Consider the following 24,574-nt stretch of genomic DNA (forward strand, 5'->3'; position numbering starts at 1 on the left):
AGAAAGAGGTGGTTAGGAACTATTTAGAAAAGTTGGACGTGCACAAGTCCATGGGGCCGGACGAGTTGCATCCGAGAGTGCTAAAGGAATTGGCGGCTGTGATTGCAGAGCCATTGGCCATTATCTTTGAAAACTCGTGGCGAACGGGGGAAGTCCCGGATGACTGGAAAAAGGCTAATGTAGTGCCAATCTTTAAAAAAGGGAAGAAGGAGGATCCTGGGAACTATAGGCCAGTCAGCCTCACCTCAGTCCCTGGAAAAATCATGGAGCAGGTCCTCAAGGAATCAATCCTGAAGCACTTACATGAGAGGAAAGTGATCAGGAACAGTCAGCATGGTTCACCAAGGGAAGGTCATGCCTGACTAATCTAATCGCCTTCTGTGATGAGATTACTGGTTCTTTGGATGAAGGGAAAGCAGTGGATGTATTGTTTCTTGACTTTAGCAAAGCTTTTGACACGGTCTCCCACAGTATTCTTGTCAGCAAGTTAAAGAAGTATGGGCTGGATGAATGCACTATAAGGTGGGTAGAAAGTTGGCTAGATTGTCGGGCTCAACGGGTAGTGATCAATGGCTCCATGTCTAGTTGGCAGCTGGTGTCAAGTGGAGTGCTCCAGGGGTCGGTCCTGGGGCCGGTTTTGTTCAATATCTTCATAAATGATCTGGAGGATGGTGTGGATTGCACTCTCAGCAAATTTGCGGATGATACTAAACTGGGAGGAGGGGTAGATACGCTGGAGGGGAGGGATAGGATACAGAGGGACCTAGACAAATTGGAGGATTGGGCCAAAAGAAATCTGATGAGGTTCAATAAGGATAAGTGCAGGGTCCTGCACTTAGGACGGAAGAATCCAATGCACAGCTACAGACTAGGGACTGAATGGCTAGGCAGCAGTTCTGCGGAAAAGGACCTAGGGGTGACAGTGGACGAGAAGCTGGATATGAGTTAGCAGTGTGCCCTTGTTGCCAAGAAAGCCAATGGCATTTTGGGATGTATAAGTAGGGGCATAGCAAGCAGATCGAGGGACGTGATCATCCCCCTCTATTCGACATTGGTGAGGCCTCATCTGGAGTACTGTGTCCAGTTTTGGGCCCCACACTACAAGAAGGATGTGGATAAATTGGAGAGAGTCCAGCGAAGGGCAACAAAAATGATTAGGGGTCTGGAACACATGACTTATGAGCAGAGGCTGAGGGAACTGGGATTGTTTAGTCTGCAGAAGAGAAGAATGAGGGGAGGTTTAGATTGGATATTAGGAAAAACTTTTTCACTAAGAGGGTGGTGAAACACTGGAATGAGTTACCTAGGGAGGTGGTAGAATCTCCTTCCTTAGAGGTTTTTAAGGTCAGGCTTGACAAAGCCCTGGCTGGGATGATTTAACTGGGAATTGGTCCTGCTTTGAGCAGGGGGTTGGACTAGATGACCTTCTGGAGTCCCTTCCAACCCTGATATTCTATGATTCTATGATTTGATAGCTGCTTTCAACTATCTGAGAGGTGGTTCCAGAGAGGATGGTTCTAGACTATTCTCAGTGGTGGAAGAGGACAGGACAAGGAGTAATGGTCTCAATTTGCAGTGGGGGAGGTTTAGGTTGGATATTAGGAAAAACTTTTTCACTAGGAGGGTGGTGAAACACTGGAATGCGTTACCTAGGGAGGTGGTAGAATCTCCTTCCTTAGAAGTTTTTAAGGTCAGGCTTGACAAAGCCCTGGCTGGGATGATTTAATTGGAGATTGGTCCTGCTTTGAGCAGGGGGTTGGACTAGATGACCTCCTGAGGTCCCTTCCAACCCTGATATTCTATGATTCTATGATTCTACGTGCTACTGGGCTGCCGTGGTAAAGAGTCCATGGAGAACGCAATAAAGCTGCACTCCCCAGAAACCTTTTGCAAAGGCTTTGGGAGTACCTCCAGGAGAGCTTCACTGAGATGTCCCTGGAGGATTTCTGCCCCATCCCCAGACACGTTAACTGACTTTTCCAGTAGCTGTACTGGCCGCGAATGCATCCCATGTCTTCTGGGCAAAGTAATCATTAAACACGCTTGCTTTGAAACCGTGTATTATATTTACAAAGGTACACTCACCAGAGCTGCCTTCTCCGCCTTCAAGGTCCGGGAGCCCAGGTTGGGAGGGTATTGGATGCAGGGTGATAAACAATTCCTGGCTGTTGGGGAGAACACTTTCTCCGTTTGCCTGGTGTGCGCTGTCTTCAACCTCCCGCTCCTCATCATCTTCCTCGTCCCCAAAATCCTCTGACCCTGAGCTGGCATTTGCCTCTTGGGTTTTTCGGTAGGCTTGCATTAGCTCCTTAAGTTTCATGTGGCACTGCTTCGGGTCCCTGTGATAGCCTCTGTCCTTCATGCCCTTGGAGATTTTTTCAAATATTTTGGCGTTTCATCTTTTGGAACGGAGTTCTGATAGCATGGATTCATCTCCCCATACAGCGATCAGATGAAGTATCTCCCATTCGGTCCATGCTGGAGCTCTTTTGTGATTCTGAGACTCCATGGTCACCTCTGCTGATGAAATCTGCACGGTCACCTGTGCTGATCAGCTTGCCATGGTGGCCAAACAGGAAATGAAATTCAAAAGTTCGTGGGGCTTTTCCTGTCTACCTGGCCAGTGCATCCGAGTTCAAAGTGCTGTCCAGAGTGGTCACAATGGAGTACCGTGGGATAGCTCCCAGAGGCCAATGCCATGGAATTGCATCCGCACTAACCCAAATTCGACCTGGCAATGTTGATTTCAGCACTAATCCCCTCGTGGGGGAGGAGTACAGAAATCGATTTTAAGAGCCCATTAAGTTGACAAAAATGGCTTTGTTGTGTGGACGGGTGCAGGGTTAAGTTGATCTAACACCGCTAAATTCGACCTAAACTCATAGTGTAGACCAGGGCTCAGATTGCATGGGTATAACCAAGAGCAGAACTAATGCTAAGTACTGTTGTTGCTGAGGAAATAAGACAATTGTGCAGGATAAATCCACATGCTGCAATGACCTCCTTAGATGCTGAAATGTTATACTTTGGGCATCCTTCATATGCTGCAGCTGACCAATAGGAAAGCAGCACTCTCTTCTTGTAGGGTTATAATGCTATTGATCTGCTTTCCTCTGTTTTCATTTCAAGGGATGCTGTCTCCTCCACAGAATGTGATGCTAACATGTGAAAATTTCCATATTCTCTTGGTGTGGGAGCCCGGTTCCGGCTCAGGCAATGGCACCCAATACGAGGTTCAAAGTTACCAGCGGTATGTTACAGCGGTGAGCAGACTGACTCTTTTCCAGCCAGTTTTGTGTATTCCTAGGCCCATCTTTAACCTCTCTGCATTATAGGGTTCTAGTTTCTTAACGGTCAGGTTATCCACCCTTCTGGACCCTTGCCTGGCTTCCCTCTTTTACCTGGGCGAATAACTGATTTTTAGGTTCCATGGCAGTTTTGAAAAATCAAACAAGAATTCAGTTAAATCCAAACCGAGTCCAGGATTGCGATCATTTTCTACAAATTGAAAAAAATCCATTTTGGGTCAAATGAGACATGTTTCATTTGACCCAAAATGTATATTTTCAAACATTTTTGAAGGGCTAGATTCACAACCTGGAGAGTGGTGGTGCCCTTCTTATAATGTGTAGGGTATGCACCTGGGATGTCCCCAGGTTCAAGTCTGTCCTCATGGCTAATTATTTATTCAAAGTGGAACAGCTTCAACAGGAGAGACTTGCCCCACATTATCCCAGAGCCCAGTGGTTAGAGCATTCTCCTGGAGACGCAAGTTCAAATCCCACTGCCTGAGGTGGAGAAGGAGGAATTAAACCTGGGTCTCCCATATCCCAGGTGAGTGTCCTAACCACGGGGCTGAAATTTATAAGGAGGGCACCACCAGCAGCCATTTTCTGAATGGCGTCTGAGTCCTGAATAACAAACTTTGGGCAGAAACCATTCAGACAGTTGTGTCCAATTTGGAAAATAATTTCAGGTTGACTGGAACTTCATTTTTCAGTGAATGAACTATTCGTCTGAAACATTTTGCCCAAGTCTAATCTGGCCCAAGCAGCCCGACCAACAGCAGACATGTGAACCTCCCACCAGAAAGGGAGGAACTGAGCAGGAAGTGGAGGGCACTATGGCAGCCAGAGGGTTGTTTTTTAATTAAGTAAAAATATAAGCATATTTTCTGTCCCTTTCCACGGGCCAAGATGGCAGTGGATGGGGTGGAGGTGGAGCAGAGGATCAGTCTTGGCTGCTCCCTCTTCAGTCCAAAAGATTCCCACCTGACTCACCTGAGCAAGGTCTTTCCTTCTGGAATCTCCCTGTCTGAGGGGGGATTAAATGGAGCTGGGAGGAGGTGGTGGGTAAGGGGTGCTGATGGCTCCTTCTTGTTGCATTACTGTGGCTGCTTCCATGTGCAGCTCTTCTAACTGGACCAAAGTGGACACCTGTTGGAGGAACAGCACCAAATCATCGCACACATGCAAACTGTACTTCGAAGACATACACAAAATGTACTGGGCCAGAGTGAGAGCCATGGATGGAACCTGGGTGTCCAAATGGACCATTTCCAATGAACTGCAACCTTACAGAGACAGTAAGAACCTTTGGGAGCCCAAGGGCAGGAGGAGGGGCATAGCAGTGACTGTGTGGAGGGAGATTCCCCATGGGTTTGAGTTTCTGGAGATGGGTTCCTGTGCTCACTGGGGGAGCAAGATGGGAAAGGATTATGGGATGGTCAACACTGATGGGGAAGACAACGGGGTTCCGAGAAGGTAGGAATGATCTACCAGAGTGGAAGAGGATAGTGATTTAGGTCGCAGTGTTTTGAATAGGGCCTGGGGAGTACAGGAAAGATGAAATCCAACTTTTGGGAGAAATTTTGAGGCTTCTGTGTGTGTGTTCGGGGTGGGGAGGTTGGGCTGGATGGTGGTGGTGGTCACAATCACACCTGGCCTTGAAATCTGTGAATCTCCCTGTTCATCCCATTCTTTCATGGGCCATGCAGAGAAGAGGATTGCCTAATTGCTCATAACACTTCGACAATCATTACAATCTAATCTCATGCTTCAGGGCTTCAGCTGGTTGCCTGCAGGGGTTGGGAAGGAATTTTTTTCTTTGATGCACAGTTGTGTTCTGGTTGTTGTTTTTTCCCCACCTTCCTCTGAAGCATCAGAGATCAGTCATGGCTAGAGACAGGATACTGGTTGGGGTGGACCAGTGCTCCGAGGTGGTACAGAGAATCCTCTGTCTTAGATGCCTGGCTGGTGTGTCTTGATCACATACTCAAGATCTAACTTATCATCAGACTAGGGGTCAGGAAAGAATTTTGCCCCTGGTCATACTGGCAAGGATCTTGGGGTTTTTTGCCTTCCGCTGCAGCATGGGGCAATGTCTGACCTGATCAACTCCCTGCCATGGAAGGGCCTCAGGCACTGGTGGCATCTTGTTCTTTCCTGGTGCCTGGCCTCACAATGGTTTAGTCTCCTGAGGACTGAAATGCTTTGGTTTGACTGAAGTTGTTGGACTCAATACAGTGTATTTGGGTGGAATTTAATGGCCTGTGCTATTCAGGAGGTCAGATTGGATGGTGTAATGGTCCCAGCTAGCCTTACACTCTTTGAAGTTATGCAAGGGGATGATGGGGCAGTAGTGAGAGTGGATGGAGTGGTCAGAGTGGATGGAGTGGTCAGAGGAGGGCAGGTGAAATGGGGACATGTTGAAGCCCTGCATGCAAGAGATTGAAAATAGAGGGAGAGAGAAGGGCTGAGAGTGGGAGCTTGAAAAGTGAGAAGGAGATGGAGTCAAGGGGGCAGGTTTACAGATTAAAAGTGGATAGTGAAAAATACCCCTCTGAGTCAGAGACAGGGGTGGAGAAGGAGAGAGCTTGGGCAAGTGGGGAGGAGAAGGCTGGGTGGGAGAAGGTTCTTGCTGGCTGGGTGTCTTGTCCTTGATGAATCCCATGAGATCCTGGGGAGGGGAGGGGTGAGAGTCCATGGCGGGGAACATTTTATCTGGAAAGATGGGGATGCCTCTCTCTAAGCTAATGCAGATTCACATTTTGAGTGTGACTGAAAGTGCTGAGATGCCCCCGTGGTGACCAGAGCAGACAGCTAGACAGGGACACAAAAAACAGCTGCTGGGCAGGGGTAGACCTAGGAGTCCACGCAGAGTCATCCTGCCAGAAAGGAGCTAGCTGCTAGCAGAACTATGCAGAGTCCCAGACAGAGAGAAGGACCAAGTGTCTTCCAAGCCATACTTCTGTGTCCCAGAGCCTCTCCCACACCCTACAAGGATATTACTGTGGAGGAGTGAACGAGGAGGGTTTGTACATAGCAGGTTGCCTGAGTCACAGCAGGGGAGGCTGGGGGAGGAGTTTTTTTTCTGATTCTTCCTTGTAACTGCCTTTTGTTGTTTGTAATCCTCTCTGAGGTCACAACCTGCTCATATCTCACTGTCAATTCTGGGAGAGCTGGTTACTCCAGCCATTCTCTCCAGGTGCTTTCCTGTTTGTAGCCATTCTGCTGTGCCAGCTCTCTCAGGGAAGGCATGTATCTCAGGTGTTCCTCTAGGTGCATTTGAGGGCCAGCCAGAGGTGAATTGGGGCATTTTTGAACATGGATTCACCTTGCATGGCTTCATTCTCTGACTGCAGAGAAGTAAATTAGAGGTAGAGAACTGCCCAGCAAAAATGCCTTCACTGTAACCTGTAGGGAGCCCATTGAAGGGTGAAAGGTTAGTTCAGTTCCATGCCCATTCATTCCTTGGCCATTTGCTGATATTGCTGTTTGGAATGGTGGATTTACATGGTTGACGTATGTCCCACCATTAGGACCTGGACTGAGACTACCTCCTCATATCATATGGGCTGTTCATCAACTGTCAAATGATAACCAATGATTACCAATCCTGTAACCCCAGACAGCTAACTTCTGATTCCAGAAGCTCAGTTAATCAACTGTCAAATGATAACCAATGATTACCAATCCTGTAACCCCAGACAGCTAACTTCTGATTCCAGAAGCTTTGTAGGTGATAGTATATCAAGTAGATGGAGACACCTTGGTTTTCAGATACTAGGTGAATATGTAGAGTTAGCAGCCATAATACTCTAATTTTTACCTTTTAATCTGAGTAAATTTAACATGGGAGTGAGAGTCTGGAGTTGCCACTTGAGGGATTTTGTCTGACAGTAGAAAAACTCAGCTGTTGTCATGACGTAGTGAGGCACATTGCAGTGAAACATGATGGTTTGTTGTATCATCACGTTGACATCATCATGGCTGGATGCAGGGAGAATGTCATCCTGTGACACAGCGTTGCAACAACATGGCCTTTCGTGGGCCTCAAAAGTGACTTCAGGATTTGTGAATGCTGGCAGGTCATCCAGAAGGCTCTCTGAAAATGTGCGGAAGCGGGTGCCACCCTTTGGTGGCAGGTGCCATATTTGTGTGGAGAAGTGCCTCTCTATTTTCTAGACAGAGTTGGAACAGGAAACTATCTGGGGCGGTAAAAGGAGCTCTTGAAGACCATAAGGTTGGAATTTATGGCTTCAACTATCTTTAAAGGAAAGGGCATAGGAATCCCGGCAATAGAGGATGATGCCCTTGGAGTCTAGCTGGAGAAGAAGATTGGGCAACCTGCAGTGTCTTTTCTGTGTCCAGTCTAGACAGAATTAGATATGGCCAATCTTCCTGCAAATCCTTGACTGACTTAGATTGTAACCTCTTTGGGGCCCAGACCAATTTTCCATTATGTACAGTGTAACCCACACACCTCCAGGGTGTGGTGTTCCATCCACTCTAGTGGCATCGAGACCACTTGGAGAGAGAAAAAGAGATGAATGAGTTTGTTCTACAGCCTTAGCTAAGAGCCAGTTGGCTTTTAGCTCATGCTGTAGAGGCTCATGCACTAACCTATAGAGGTCACAAGTTTGATCCCGCCTACCGGGGTCTGTCAGTGTTACAACAGTGCCTAGAACAATGAGGCCCCAATCCCAGAATAGAGCATCTGAGCACTGTAGTAATACCAATAATAATTAATAAATCCTGGGCACAAATACCTATAAAAATTATGAACTTGTGAATCTCAGTGAAAGGGAAGTGTTATGGTACTTAGCAGAAAATGTTTCAGAGAACACTGCAAAGCAGAATCAGGGACATCTCTGGACTAGAGCCATTTCTTAGCATTTAAAAAAATTCCTGTGTTTTTAATCTCTCCAGTGGCTTTTGAGTGTGCAGTTTCCATGTCCCGCATTATGCTCCCATTGGTTGGTTTTGGTTAAGACATTAGCAAAAGCTGAAACACAGTGGTTAGCACTGCAGTTGCCACTCTTGCTGTATATTTGCACTGAGCACGCTCACATTGTTGCATGTTGGTTGGTATGTGTAGTGTGTGTAAAGGCTGCATATTGAATAGGGCTGATTAACTGAGGACAGGGGCATCACTGTTTGGGAAGGAATGGCAAAGGGATTGGGGATTAAAAGTGGTTGCTGCCACTATTAACCGGGTTAATGCCTCTTTCCTTTGTTCCAAGCTTTCTACTATTGTACTCTGAGTGTCTCTGATGTTCAAGTGAAACAAAAGTGTAGTCGCTTTGGGAACTTCTTGTTTCATTGTAAAACTCATGACTTAATGGGGAAAAAGAGCTGGAATAAATGGACTGAAACACACTGGCTGAAAATAACCCAGTTAAAGGATTCTGTTACTGACTGAAATGCCTACTGAGCTTTGACAATGGTGCAAGGGAGTGCGAGATGGAGAGCTAGATTTGCTCCCCTTTCAACGGTGCTGGGTTGAACTCTCCAGATCAACCAAAGCTAAGAGCAGTGAGGGAGCCATAGAGACTGGATCTTCTGCCGGCCACGCAGTCCTTCCACGTGATTTGTGGAATAGCCCAGGATGGGATAACAGTATGAAGTCCTAGGTAGGATGGAACAGAATAGCAGGAGCATTTGCTCAGGACAAGGCTGGAATTCATTGGTGGAGTAATGGAGGTACTGAATGATTACCCAGACTGAGTAAATTCCCCTCTTGCTCCAAGGCTGAGGATTTGTGACTGACACAGTGAATGAACACAAAGATGGAATTCTAGATACAATTTAAAGTTTTCTATTGCAAAAGGCTAGGGTTAGGGTTAGTCCAATTGAAAATAGCTTTTTGATGAACTGACAGTTTTTTGCAGACATTTCTAGTTTGGGATTATCAGTTTTCCTACCAAAATCTGAAAAAAAATGTAGAAAAATTTCAATGAAAATGGGGGAAAAAATCAATTTAATTGAAATGATACACTGGGGAAAAAAATATTTCCTAAGCTACTCTATTGAAATCCTGTCATCCCAGGAGCCGGGTGTCTCTTCAGGATTGAGCAGTCCTGAAGACCAAGTCCCATCTCAGGTGTCTATGTGCAGCCAGAGTTTGAGCCTTGGCTCTACTTGAAGATTTAATTCATACTATAACTCCAAGTCTGAGTTGTAGATTCCTGCTGGGAAAAGCCAGCCCATCTGGCTCTTGAGATAAAATGCACTTAACCCTTTCACCCAGCAAGGCCATGAGCTACAGCAGTGGTCTGAAACCTTTTTACACCCAAGATCACTTTTGGAATCTAAGGGCAACCCAGAATCTACCCCGCCCCTTCCCCGAAGCCCTGCCCCTTCCCAAAGCCCCGTCTCACTCACTCCATCCCCCCACTCTCCGTCGCTCACTCTCCCCCACCCTCACTCACTTTCACTGGGCTGGGGCAGGGGGTTGGGGTTCGGGATGGGGTGCAGGCTCTGGGCTGGGGCCGAGGGGTTTGCAGTGTGGGAGAGGGCTCTGGGCTGAGCCTGGGCAGGGTGCTGGGGTGCAGGAGGGGGTGAGGGATGCAAGCTCTAGGAGGGAGTTTGGGTGCAGGAGGGGGTTCTGGGCTGGGGCAGAGTGTTGGTTACAGGAGGGGGTCCAATGGAACTGGCTCTGGGAGGGGGGATCAGGGCTGGGGCTTGGGGTACAGGAGGGGATTTGGGGTGCTGGCTTTGGGAGGGGGTTCAGAGTGGGACTTGGGGTGCAGGAGGGGGTATGGGATACTGGCTCCGGGAGAAGGCTCAGGGCTGGGGGTTGGTATGCAGCCTTTCACTGGGCAGCACTTATTTCTGGCGGCTCCAGGTCGGGGGCGGGCGCAGCAAGGCTAAGGCAGGCTCCCTGCCCACCCTGGCCCCACACTGCTCCCAGAAGGTGTGGCCCCTGGGGGGGGCGTGGCAGGGGCATGTGGCTCTATGCACCACTCCTCTCTACAAGCACCGCCCCCGCAGCTCTCCCAGCCAATGGGAGCTGTGGGGGAGGTGCTTGCAGGCAGGATCAGCAGGAGGAGGGAGACCCTGCCCCCCCACCTCCGGGGCCATGGGGCTGACCGCTTCTGGGAGCAGCGTGGGGCCAGGGTAGGCAGGGAGTCTGCCTTAGCGGCAGCCCCACTCAACTGCCAGAGATCGCATTTGACTGGGAGATCCTCTTGGATTGACCAGTCAATCGCGATTGAGTGGTTGGTGGCCACTGAGCTACAGAGTTCCAGTGGAATATTCAAAAATTCCTTGGAGACTTAAATTCCTTGGACTTTCAGGCTGCCTAGAGGCAGCAGTAGGCTTAATGAGGCCTGAGATGTGTGTAATCTGAGAAGCACAGAGTAGGTTAGCAAGAAACAGGTGCTAATGGGCAGTAGCCAACTGAAAATTTGCGATAGTTTCTGTGGCTTCCAGACATCGCATATGTCACCACCAGGCAGCACTACTGCCAGACCTACCATGACAGCGGATGAAGTTACCAAACTCTAGGACAGGAATCTACAAAAAGAAGGTGATTGGTTCTAAGGAAACAAGTAACCTGACAGTTGTGCCTTTTCTCTTTGATTTTTACAGCGATTGTGGGTCCCCCTAACCTGACTCTTATATTGGTGAATGAGAATCTGACTGTAAATCTGTCCATGCCACTCACCCCTTACCGCAGGAGAAATGGCACTTACAAGTCAGTCCAGAAAGTGCTACCGAACTGGAAGTACCGGGTCAGCCTTTCCGAAAAGGGCGTTCACATCAACAATGTAAGCAACATTCACAGTGTGACGGGAGGAGAAGAGGAGGTTACACACTTCTGTGTGATGTGAGGTTGGGCAGAGTGGTGGGTGATATCAGATATTGTACTGGGTGAACCTCACAAGGGGCAGGGGTTGGGTTTGGTTTGGTTTGACTAGAAGAATGTCAAAGTTTGGATGCTTATTTGAGCTTCCTGAGTCAGCAAAATTGGGTTGGAAATCTTACGGGATCAGGATTACTGGTCCTTCAACTTCTGATCCCAGCTGGCACCCAGGGCCATCCCAAGCAAAAAATTTGCCGTCCCAAGCTCTGAGAGCGCAACTGTCCAAGGGGGGGAAAAAAAGGGTGGCTGGAATGCCGCCCCTGGAATTGTGCCGCCCCAAACACGTGCTGCTTTCCTGGTGGACTAGAGCCGGTCCTGCTGGCACCCTTCCTGGTGGTGGTTTGGTACCTCTAGTTCTGGGACCCAGATGTTTGGAGATGGGCAAGAAACTACTCCTGTGAACATTTCAAAAGGGATTGAGTTTGTTTCTAGGACTGGGTTCTAGCAAAGGCTTGAGGATTGGGGTGGTTTCTTATTTTTCCAAACTAGTTCACCCATCCCTAATCAGGAGACGGAGAGGGAACTCTTGTAAGTGAAGGGCAGAGAGAGTGGAATGCCTTAGAAGCCATTAAATGGCATGTGTAAAGTGGGAAGACCTCAAGAACAGAAATGCGGACTGAACTATGGATTAGGTATGGAAAGTACTTATTAGAGGTGATTAAAGACCCCTGAGTGATGGTGTAACATAATCTGCACTGGAACTAGCTGACAGGTAGCTGCAGAGAGCAAAATGCAGTCAGGAAAGGTCCAGAGAAAGGCAATGGAGACTGACAGAGCAGGAGTAGTTAAGTCAGAGAAGAGTCGTGGAAGAGGGGATGTGACGGAGATACATAAAGTAATGAATGAGAGGGACTGATAAATCAGACACTTCTATTTTCTCTTTCTCCTAATGCAAAGGGGACACTAAGTGGAATGAAAAGGCAGCAAGTTTCAAACTGACATAAAAAAAGGCTTTTTTGCATAATGAACATATTGGATTCCTTGCCACAAGATACTGAAGCTAACAGCTCGACAGCATTCCAGAAAAGCATTAGACATTGTGCTACTGTGTTCATGGATAAGAAAAATGACTGAAATTACATTAGCTAAGATAAAAATGCACATGGATATTAACCTGCATAAACCAGCCACTAACTACCTCTTCTTAGGAAGAAACTGATCCCACAGCCATGTTATTGTAGAATTATCCATTGGGGAGGTTTTAGACCAGGGTTGGGCAAACTTTTTGCCTTTTTGCCCTTTTGTCCATTGGGGAGGTTTTGGACTGGGGGAGGGGCACATCAGGGACTAGAAATTGTATAGCGGGCCATGAATGCTCACAAAATTGGGGCGGGAGGTGGTGCGGGCTCTGGGGATCAGGAGTTTGGGGTGTAGGAGGGTGCTCTGGGCTGAGATCAAGGGGTTCGGAGGGTGGAAGGGGGATCTGGGCTGGGGCAGGTGTGCGGGAAGGGGTGCAGGTTCTAGCTGGGGGTATGGACTCTGGGATGGGGCTGGGAATGAGAGGTTTGGGGTGCAGGAGTGTGCTCCGGGCTGGGATTGAGGGGTTTGGAGAGCGGGAGGGGGATCAGGGCTGGGGCAGGCTCCGAGCAGCACTTACCTCAAGCGGTTCCCGGAAGCAGTGGCATGTCCCTTCTCTGGCTCCTATGCAGAGGCATGGCCAGGCATCTCTGCACGCTGCCCCATCCACAGGCACCACCCCTGCAGCTTTCATTGGCGTGCATAGGAGCTGGAGCGGGGCCGTACCGTGGCTTCCGGGAGCTGCACGGTGCGGACCCAGCCAGTGCACCGGAGGGGGACTGAGCCGTGTGGTGCAGTCCCCAATCCAGCGCCCCGGCCGGAGCATCGGAGCAGGACCAAGCCTCAAGGTGCGGCCCCCAAGCCAGCACCCCGGCCGGAGCATCAGAGCATGGCTGAGCTGCGTGGTGAGGCTCGCGGTCCAGATCCAGCCCATGGGCCATAGTTTGCTCACCCCTGTTTTAGACCTTCTTTGGAAGCATCTGATACTAGTCCCTGGATATTGGGTTAGATGGATCCCCTGGTCTGATCTATTTTGGCAATCCCTCTGTTTTTAAAATGACAGTAGCTTTCTGCTGAAGGATGTGTCATATGCCTCAGGAGTCAGGAAGCATAGACACCTCACAAGGGTGACATGAGAGAATTTTTGCTCCATGGTGCAGTTGTTAGGCAGGTGCTATCATGGCAATGTCTCCCTCTCTCCTTAAGGTGTCCCTTCAGCCAGAGGGCAAGATAACTTCGCACACATTTGAGTTCCTGAAACCAAACACCAATTACTGTGTCACAGCCCGTGTGGTCCGACAGCAAAGCAAGGTGTCTGTGCAATGTATCAAGACTCCAGACAGTCCGGCAGGTAAGACAGCTTCAGGGCAGTGCCACTGCTGTATTCCCTGTTCAGACTTCTGGCTTAGATCTGGGGATGGATTGACTGGTCAGGGCCATGGCCATCAAGGACAACAGAGATAGAGAGCTGAGTCTGTGAGAGGAGGGTGACCTGATAAGCTGCGTGATTGAATTTGGTGAATCTGCAGAGCCACATGAGCATAGAAAGTCATTGCTCCCACGGTGTAACATGGCTGGAGTTTTGCTAAGCATTCCAAACTATGTTGTTTCTGAGGGTAGCCACTTAGAGATGATAAGGAGTTAACTACAGATGGCATGTTGTGCCCCTCTTACCTGGATTGCAAAGAGCACTCAGGTGCTAATGTCCTCCTACCCATCCTGTAGCATGTCTGCCATTGAACAAGACCCAGCTGTGGGTGTGTTCCGGTAGCCTCCGCAAAGGAAAGCAAAGAGTGCAAGATGCAAGAGTGACTTGCAGACACAAAGAGGAGCACAGCTCTCATGAAGGACTTGCCTATGGCTCAGCCACTAGAGCTGCTTTGGACCAGTTGCTCTCGTTGGAGATGGGGTTGGAGGTGCACGTTGCTACATCTGCTCAGAGAACCTGGACACCAGTGAACTGGTACATGTCCAGAGTTAAAATAATGAGGAGCAGGGGGAGTGCAGTTCTCCCTCTCCCCTCATTCTTCACAGCCCGCCCCCCCCCTCCAACACCCCCGGTGGTGCAGCAAGGGCACCCTTTCAGTCACTGACCAGGCCCCAGCTGGCTGACGAGAGGGCGCAGGTAGCACCTCCTTTGGTGTAAGTGATGGGGGTGACTCGCACCGATTGGTAAGACCTCCATGTGGCATGTAGCAGTCCAGATGATCAGGCCCCGAAAGGTGGGTCAGTGTGAGCATTTCTCTCTCCCCCCTGCTTGAACTGTTCTTAATTCTTTTCAGATTTCCTTTGGGACCTTGTTCTTGCTCTGGTTGCCCTTCTCCTACTGCTTCTGCTGAGCGCCATTGGCTTCTATTTCCTCAAGCTCTACATGTATTCAAGCGTCTCAGAAATGCCCTTCCCCAAAACACTGGTGAGTGAGCAACAACTCCTGTCAAGCATCAGTAAATGGCACTTTATTGTTACACTGCTGAGGCCATGCAGCAGTTAGGCTGTGCACTGGCTGGACATCCGAAGCCATCTAATTCTTACAGAGCATGCCTCCTGCTCTGGAACTGGCAGCTCTTCGTTCTCTCTGCTGGGCTGTGAGTTTACACAGATACGTTTGGTCGGGATGAACAGTGATTGACTAGGGAATCACTGAGTGAATGCCATACCTAACGGAGAGCACTGGAGGGAGCTTCGGGAAGGAGACACGAGGGGAAGAGGTTTCAGAGTGGTAGCCATGTTAGTCTGTATCAGCAAAAACAACGAGGAGTCCTTGTGGCACCTTACAGATTAACAAATTTATTTGGGCATAAGCTTTCGTGGTCTAAAACCCACTTCATCAGATGCATGGAGTGGAACACACAGTAGGGAGGTATACATACACAGCATATGAAAAGATGGGAGTTTCCTTACCAAGTGGGGGGTCAGTGCTAACGAGCCAATTCAAGAGGGGAAGAGTGGAGAATAACAAAGAGGGTGAAGCTGAGATATTTCCTAAGTAGGGCTGTCAATTAATCACAGTTAACTCATGCGATTAACTCAAGACAAATTAATTCATTAAAAAAAGTTAATCGCAATTAATTACAGTTTTAATCACACTGTTAAATAATAATAGAATACCAACTGAAATTTATTATAAATGTTTTGGATAGTTTTTCTACATTTTCAAATATATATTGATTTCAATTGCAACACAGAATACCAAGTGTACAGTGCTCACTTTATATTATTATTCTTGATTACAAATATTTTCACTGTAAAAAGATAAACAAAAGAAATACTATTTTTTCAATTCACCTCATACAAGTACTGTAGTGCAATCTCTTTATCGTGAAAGTGCAATTTGCAAATGTAGATTTTTTGTTACATAACTGCACTCAATAACAAAACAATGTAAAACTTTAGAGCCTACAAGTCCACTCAGTCCTACTTCTTGTTCAGACAATTACTAAAACAAACAAGTTTGTTTACATTTACAGGAGGTAATGTTGCCTGATACTTATTTACAATGTCACCTGAAAGTGAGAACAGGCGTTCGCATGGCACTGTTGAAGCTGGCACTGTAAGGTACTTATGAGCCAGATTATGCTAAACATTTGTATGCCTCTTCATGCTTTGGTTTGAAGATTGCACTATCTTTTGGTTTTTTACAGTGCAAAAATTTGTAATAAAAGTAATTATATAAAGTGAGCACTCTACTCTTTGTATTCTGTGCTGTAATTGAAATCAATATATTTGAAAATGTAGAAAAACATCCAAAAATATTTATACCAAATTTCAATTGGTATTCTATTATTGTTTAACAGTGTGATTAAAATTGTGATTAATCACAATTAATTTTTAATTGAGTTAATTGCTTGAGTTAACTGCGATTAATTGACAGCCCTAGTGCTAACTACTTATGTTAAACATTTGTAAATTGCACTTTCATGATAGAGATTGCACTACAGAACTTGTATGAAGTGAATTGAAAAGTACTATTGCTTTTGTTTATCACTCACTATGGCCAACAAAATGGCAGATGACATTCAGTGTTGATAAATGCAAAGTAATGCACATTGGAAAACATAATCTCAACTATACATATAAAATGATGGGCTCTAAATTAGCTGTTACAACTCAAGAAGGAGATCTTGGAGTCATTGCGGATAGTTCTCTGAAAACATCCTGTCAATGTGCAGCGGTAGTCAAAAAAGCGAACAAAATGTTGGGAATCATTAGGAAAGGGATACATAATAAGACAGAAAATATTATAATGCCTCTATCTAAATCCATGGTACGCCCACACCTTGAATACCTCATGCAGTTCTGGTTGCCCCTTCAAAAAAAAATTAGAATTGGAAAAGGTAGAGAGAATGGCAACAAAAATTATTAGGGATATGGAACAGCTTCCATATGAGGAGAGATTAGTAAGACTGGGACTTTTCATCTCAGAAAAGAGATGACTAAGGGGGGATATGATAGAGGTCTATAAAATCATGACTGGTGTGGAGAAAGTGAATAAGGACGTGTTATTCACCCCTTCACATAACAGAAGAACCAGGGGTCACCCAATGAAATTAATAGGCAGCAGGTTTATAACAAACAAAAGGAAGTACTTCTTCACACTGTACGGTCAACCTGTGGAACTCAATGCCAGGGGATATTGTGAAGGCCAAGACTATAATGGGTTCAAAAAAAGATTTAGTAAATTCATGGAGGATAGCTCCATCAGTGGCTATTAGCCAGGATGAGCAGGGATGCAACCCCATGCTCTTGGTGTGCATTAGCCTCTGACTGCCAGAAGCTGGAACTGGATATAGGTCTAGTTGGATGTCTATATTGGGGGAAGGGGGGCAGCTTCAGCCAGGACAACAGGACCTAGAGTGAGGGGCAAATTCCACACCTGCCCTGAGGCTTGTAGTTGGGGAGGGGGCAATACCCCCCCAACCCCCTCCTCAAACTGCATCCATGCTGGATGACAGGGGATGGATCACTTGATAGTTGCCCTGTTCTGAACATTCCCTCTGAGGCACCTGGCACTGGCCACTGTCAGAAGACAGGACACTGGGCTAGATGGACCATTGGTATGACCCAGTATGGCCGTTCTTACGTTTATGTTAGTGACAAGAGTGGTGTAAATGACTAGGCAGGAGGACAGGTTCACCCATGCCTCATTTTGAGACAGTCCCTTACAGAGGGCAGTGTCAGATTGTTTTCCTGTTCCCTGCCAGTTTATGTACTGAAAGTTATTGTTGCAGTCATTTGTGTCTGCTGGAAAGTAGAGTCTTTTTAGCTGAAACTGATACATGTGTAGTAACTAGGAAAAGGGGAATAAGAATGAATTGCTGTGGCTGTTATTGGTGCTAACCATGAGAGAATCACTTTAGCAAACAAACCACTCCAAAAGGTTTCTCTTGTGGTTTATGATTTAACTGAGCAGTCCCTCACGGGATTGTTCCCTTCTCTACAGTTGGAGGTACTGAAATTTATTCATATGTTGATGAGCATGTCTGTGGTGCTCATTGCCATCATATGTGAGTCTCTGTTATTGCTTTGTATTGATTTGTTGTTCATTTTTGGCAGGCTATTCTGAATGAAGAGCTAAATGTGAATCTCTGGAACAAGTCACTTGCCCATGACCTCGAGGGTACCTCTGTCACTCTGATCTCAGTGGCTGGGCTTGCCTTCAATGATAACTCCCCAGTGGAGCAAGAAAGACTCCAAATCCAGCTACTTCCAGAAGGCTGCCAGGCCTGGGAGGAGGAAGACTACTGTGCCAATGGGTTTGGTCCAGACTACTGTGAAAACATGGTCTCTTCCAGTTCCTCGGGCCAGCTAGAGTTTGCTGGCACTGTAGACTCTGAAGCCCCCTTGTCATCAGCAGGACAGATGAAGGATGTCTATACAGGTGAGGGGAACTACAGGACTGCACTGGAGGTCCAGCTTCCTGTGGGCCAGTTGGTGTTTTCTGAGCAGCTATCTCCAGTGTCAGCAGGACTGTCCAGAGATGGTTATATGAGTGACAGGGGCTTCCGGACTTGCTCAGAGATTCAGATTCCTCTGCATCTCCAGGTTTATTGCAAGTACTCACCTTCAGTATCAGAAACCTGCAGTCTTTCACCATCAACCTTCAGCCTCAGAGACCTTAAAAAGAACACTGATGGCAAGAGGAGAGGGTGGCCACTCACGGACTGGGTTGATATTCCTCTCAGCTCCGTGAAACTGCAGGTCAATGGAGAAACACGAGACCACCTTGCTCCTTTTCCCACGCACTTGTACAGTCACACTGCTGATAAGACAATGAAGGACCACAAAGCAGATTTGACAAGGTTGGGTCAGAGTGATGTAAAGCAGCAGGAATACCTACCTATGAGCCAAGAGCAGCATGGCTTCCCAGAGCGCACAGAGCTTAGCAATGACCCCAGTGGGGAGCTGTACCCAAAGGCTGATGACACTAAGATCACGACTTTCTCTAGCTATGAATTACACCCTCAAGTGCTTGTCCTGTAGCTAATGATACTGGAGCTGGGAAGAAGACATTAGTGTACAGGGAGATTTCTCATATGTTTATCCACGTGCAGGGGATCTGATTCTGGACTCACTTGTAGTGGTGTGAATCAAGATTGACACCACTGAAGTGTTATATACATAAAACCAGTGAGATCAGACTTTGGAACTGGGCCGAAACCAAAACCCTAGCTCCAAATCCAGGAACCTTCACCCCTGAACAGCAGCCCCTCAGTTGGAAGTTCACTGCCAGGGTGATTGGACTTGGCCATGTGGCCAATAGAGATAGTTTGACCTGTAAATTTAGATACAACCTTTTGGTTCAGGCCCACCTGCAGTAGAAACCAGTGGAGACTCATGGTTTTGACTGAGTTTCAGTGTGAGTTTGTGGGTCCATCTGAACATGAAACTTAAGGAAAACATCGACACAAAGCAAAAACAAGGGAAAGGCTCTGAGTGGTTCCTGAGACCTGATTGAATCACATTTCTCATACAGCTTTAGTGACAGACAAACTGAGGGGGTGACTTTCTCTCTAGTATATGTATATATCTGATGTGAAGCTGGAAACGTTGAATGTACATTGTAAGTATCTCTTTCTTAGAACACTAATTTATTATGGAAATGTCTCTCTTTCATGCTCTGTCTTCTGCATCACGCAAGACCAGTCCAGCTTTGCATACATTACACAAAGCTATAATATGCTGCAGCAAATGTATGAGAAATATACTAGGAAAATTGGGGGTTTCCCGATGGGGAAAGGGAGCCACTTGCTTTTCAGAACCTGCTTTATGTGTTGCCATCACCTGTGAAAAGATAGTTGTTTCAATAGCTGTTTTATAATAACGGTTGGTTGGTTTTTATTCCCTTCCCTCCTCCATAATTTTGGGATTATTTTAGGTTACAGTAATGGGTTCTGTTATCATCTTTTGCTGACTATCTGATCTGCTTCTGAGGTTGCACTCCAGATTAGATACATGGGGTGAAATCCTTGCTCCCTTGAAGTCAGATTTCACCCATGTTATATGCAATATGAACATTGATAGATTGTAAACCCCGGAGCATAGTAAAGAGATACCTGCCAACTCCAGGCTGGTCGGGGAAAATCCAAGAAGGCTCTGTGGAAGAAGGGGGTAGGGTAGAAATGGTATCAGAAAACAGGGGAAAAAGAGAAAAATCCTGGCTGTTGTGCATTTTGTTAACGCCCTTGTTTTGATGAGAGTTTGGTGACTGATGCATGACTCTTCCCCAATATTTGAGGTGACAAAAGCACACTCCTTCTCCATAACCCTCTGTAGGAGCTTTGGGTGAAAACACCATCTCAGCCTTAGGCACAGGGGCATTCCCAAGATGCTATACTAATTGATTCATCATCCTGCTCTCTGGCTTTCTCTTCTGCTCCGTCTGCCCCCTCCTCTCTGAAAACCCTTTGTTCACAGATGTACAAATGGCACCTGGCTATGTGGTTGGAATGCCCTTTTCCACTGATCCCCACAGCATTGATACCAGACCTCATTTCGTTCTGAAATCTGGGGTTAGTTGCTTCATCTGAAGAACATATCGCAGCACAGTGTAATTATTCTAGCAGGTGAGATCTTGAAGACAGGGAAAGGGGGCTACCCAAAGGGGTCCTTCCTGACTCAACATCAGAAACAGAAGATGAAATCATCAAGTACTTTACCTTCCCTTGCCAGGTTTTCACAGCACTTCCATCAGCAAGTGCGAGACATGTGGCTCATCTTCTGGAAGTGAATTGCACTTGGGACACGTGCTAGGCACGATCTCCTCAGGTGAGAGTCTCAAAGAGACCTAAAGGAATCAGGAACACATTTCCTTTAGACCCCATTGAAAATCCAGTCCCCATGGTGTCATGGTTTCCTAAGGCTACATCTGCACTGAAACACCCCACCTCCGGCAGCAGCGAGTAGGGGGTGTGAGAAAGAGTCATCCAGGTAGAGGGGAAAATACCAAAGAAACCTACCACAATAGCATTTAACTACAAAAAGGGGACCTACACAACAGTGAGGAAGCTATTTAAATGGAAAATAAAAGGAACAGTCACAAGAGTGAAATGCTTGCAAGCTGCACGGAAACTTTAAAAACAGAAAGAAGCTCAAACTAAATGTATATTGTCAAGCTTCCTTCCCCACTCTGAACTCTAGGGTACAGATGTGGGGAACTGCATGAAAGACCCCCTAAGCTTATTCTTACCAGCTTAGGTTAAAAACTTCCCCAAGGTACAAACTTTGCCTTGTCCTTGAACTGTATGCTGCCACCACCAAGCATTTTAAACAAAGAACAGAGAAAGAGCCCACTTGAAGACGTCTTCCCCCAAAATATCCCCCCAAACCCTATACCCCCTTTCCTGGGAAAGGCTTGATAAGAATCCTCACCAATTTGTACAGGTGAACACAGACCCAAACCCTTGGATCTTAAGAACAATGAAAAATCAATCAGGTTCTTAAAAGAAGAATTTTAATTAAAGAAAAGGTAAAAGAATCACCTCTGTAAAATCAGGATGGTAAATACCTTACAGGGTGATCAGATTCAAAACACAGAGAATCCCTCTAGGCAATACCTTAAGTTACAAAAAGACACAAAAACAGGAATATACATTCCATCCAGCACAGCTTATTTTACCAGCCATTAAACAAAAGGAAATCTAACGCATTTCTAGCTAGATTACTTACTAATTTAACAGGAGTTGTAAGGCTGCATTCCTGATCTGTTCCCGGCAAAAGCATCACACAGACAGACCAACCCTTTGTTCCCCCCGGGCAGATTTGAAAGTATCTTGTCCTCTCATTGGTCATTTTGGGTCAGGTGTCAGCTAGGTTGCCTTAGCTTCTTAACCCTTTACAGGTGAAAGGGTTTTGCCTCTGGCCAGGAGGGATTTTACAGCACTGTAAAATACAGAAAGGTTGTTACCATTCCCTTTATATTTATGACACGCCCCCCCCAAATCACAGATAGGATGAAACACTGGCTGTGATTTCTTGCTGGAGCTCTAGGGGAAAACAGAGTTAATAAGACACATGCATCTCTGAATATACTACTAACTGTATAAAGACTGACAATATTTTCCACATCTTAAGGACGATTTGGACCAGTTGATTCTGGGAAACTTTCATGGGAGAGTGCATCAGCCACTTTGTTAGAAGCTCCTGAGTTGTGTTGTATGTCGAAATCAAAATCGTGGAGAGCTAAACTCCACCGAATATGTTTTTTGTTATTTCCCTTGGTGGTATGAAGCCACTGTAGTGAAGCATGGTCGGTTTGCAGGTGGAAACGCCGTTCCCAAACATATGGGCGTAGCTTTTCCAGAGCGTAGTCAATGGTGTAACATTCCTTTTCACTGATTGACCAGTGGCTTTCCTTCTTAGACAGCTTCTTGCTGAGAAACACGACAGGATGGAACTCTTGATTCGGTCCTTCCTGCATTAAGACTGCTCCTACACCACACTCGGACACATCTGTGGTTACTAGGAATGGTTTGTCAAAGTCTGGGGCCCTTAGTACAAGGTCAGACATGAGTGTCGCTTGAAGCTGGTTAAAGGCCTTCTGACACTCTTCAGTCCACTGAACTGCATTTGGCTGTTTCTTTTTGGTTAGGTCTGTCAGTGGGGTGGCGATTTGGCTGTATTGCGGTACAAATCGCCTGTAATATCCGGCCAAGCCTAAGAAGGATTGGACCTGTTTCTTTGACTTTGGGACAGGCCACTTTTGGATAACATCCACTTTGGCCTGTAGGGGGTTGATAGTTCCTTGACCCATCTGGTGTCCAAGGTAAGTCACTCTGTTTAGGCCTATTTGACACTTCTTAGCCTTAACAGTTAGTCCTGCCTCCCTTATGCGCTCGAAGACTTTTTGTAGATGTTCCAGGTGTTCTGCCCAGGAATCCGAAAATATGGCCACATCATCACAGTAGGCGACTGCATATTCTCCCAATCCAGCTAGGAGAACATCTAAAAGTTTTTGGAAGGTGGTGGGTGCTTTCCGCAGCCCGAAAGGGAGCACATTAAATTCATACAGCCCGACATGTGTGATAAAGGCTGACCTTTCCTTGGCAGATTCATCTAGCGGTACCTGCCAGGACCCCTTGGTTAAGTCCAAGGTAGAGATGAACTGAGCCCGTCCCAATTTCTCCAATAGTTCATCTGTGCGTGGCATTGGATAGTTGTCTGGGCAAGTTATAGCATTTAGCTTACAGTAGTCCACGCAAAAACGTACCTCCCCATCTGGTTTGGGAACTAGAACCACTGGAGATACACTGGCACTGCCAGAGGCGTGGATTACACCCATCTGTAGCATATCCTGGATCTCCTGTTATATAGCAGTTTTAGCTTGAGGAGACACCCGGTAAGGTTGGGCTCTAATTGGGTGAGCATTACCTGTGTCAATGGAGTGGTATGCCCATTCAGTCAGTCCTGGATTGGCTGAGAACATCAGCATGTAGCTAGTGCACAGCTCCTGGATCTGCTGTCGTTCCATACACCCAAGGGTCATGGAGAGGTTTACCTCTTCCACACCACCATCACTTTTCCCTTCATAGTAGACACCTTCAGGCCACTCGGCATCCTCTCCTCCCTGGGCTGTAAACTGTCAAACCTTTAATTCTCTGGAATAAAAGGGCTTTAGAGAATTAATATGGTACACCTTAGGCTTTCGGTTTGAGGTGGGGAATGCTATGAGATAATTAACAGCTCCCAGGTGCTCTTGGACCGTGAATGGCCCTTTCCATGATGCTTCCATTTTTTGGGTCTGGAGCACCTTTAAGACCATGACCTGGTCCCCTACTTTGAAGGAACACTCTCTGGCATGTTTATCATACCAGGCTTTTTGCTCTTTTTGAGCATCCTTTAGGTTTTCTTTAGCAAGGGCTAAAGAGGTTCGGAGGTGTTCTGTAGGTTGGTTACAAAGTCCAGAATGTTAGTTCCTGGAGAAGGTGTAAATCTCTCCCATTGCTGCTTCACCAACTGTAATGGCCCCTTAACCTCGCGGCCATATACAAGTTCAAATGGTGAAAACCCTAAACTGGGATGGAGTACAGCTCTGTAGGCAAAGAGTAACTGCTGCAACACTGGGTCCCAATCATTGGCGCGCTCATTTATGAATTTATGTATCATGGCCCTCAAAGTTCCATTAAACTTCTCCACCAGGCCATTTGTTTGATGATGGTAAGGGGTGGCAACCAAGGGATTCACCCCATGAGCTTCCCAAAGGCTTTCCATAGTTCCTCCCAGCAAATTAGTTCCTGAATCTGTAAGGATGTCAGAGGGCCAACCTATATTGGCAAAAATATCCGTTAGTGCCTGACACACACTTTTAGCCTTGGTGTTGCTTAGAGCTACTGCTTCTGGCCATCAGGTGGCAAAATCCATGAAAGTCAGTATGTACTGCTTTCCTCTGGGTGTCTTTTTCAGAAAAGGACCCAGAATACCCACAGCTACTCGCTGAAATGGAATCTCAATGATGGGGAGTGACTGGAGAGGGGCTTTGACCTGGTCTTGGGGTTTTCCCACTCTTTGGCACACCTCACAAGACCGGACATAGGTAGAAACATCCTTGCCCATTCCCTCCCAGTGGAACAACTTTCCCAAATGGTCTTTGGTTCTGTTCACCCCAGCATGGCCACTAGGATGATCGTGGGCTAAGCTTAAAAGCTTTACTCGGTACTTAGTTGGAACTACCAACTGTCTCTGAGGGTGCCTGTCTTCCTGGCGTCCACCAGAAAGAGTTTCCTTGTATAAAAATCCTCTTTCTACAAAAAACCTGGATTGATTAGAAGAGCTGAGAGGTGGTGGGTTGCTCTGTGCCGCCATCCAAGTTCCCTGGAGGCTTTCATCTGCTTTCTGCTCAGCCTGGAACTGTTCCCTTGATGCTGGAGACATCAGTTCCTCATTGGATTGTGGACCTGGGCTTGGTCCCTCTGGA

General features: G+C 46.8%; 1 protein-coding gene across 1 annotated transcript; it reads left to right on the forward strand.

Moving 5' to 3' along the window:
• Positions 1-3,183: 3,183 nt before the first annotated feature.
• Positions 3,184-18,645, forward strand: LOC311526307 (uncharacterized protein; the record flags this gene model as incomplete). Its single annotated transcript, XM_084639207.1, has 6 exons — positions 3,184-3,263; positions 4,410-4,585; positions 10,875-11,053; positions 13,372-13,516; positions 14,448-14,578; positions 17,719-18,645. The coding sequence occupies exons 1-6, from the start codon at positions 3,217-3,219 to the stop codon at positions 18,643-18,645; spliced, it is 1,605 nt and encodes a 534-aa protein (XP_084495333.1). The 5' UTR covers positions 3,184-3,216.
• Between the last annotated feature and the right edge of the window lie 5,929 nt (positions 18,646-24,574).

This window comes from Lepidochelys olivacea (genome assembly GCF_965140295.1).
Source record: "Lepidochelys olivacea isolate rLepOli2 genome assembly, chromosome: 9".
Taxonomy (NCBI): domain Eukaryota; kingdom Metazoa; phylum Chordata; order Testudines; family Cheloniidae; genus Lepidochelys; species Lepidochelys olivacea.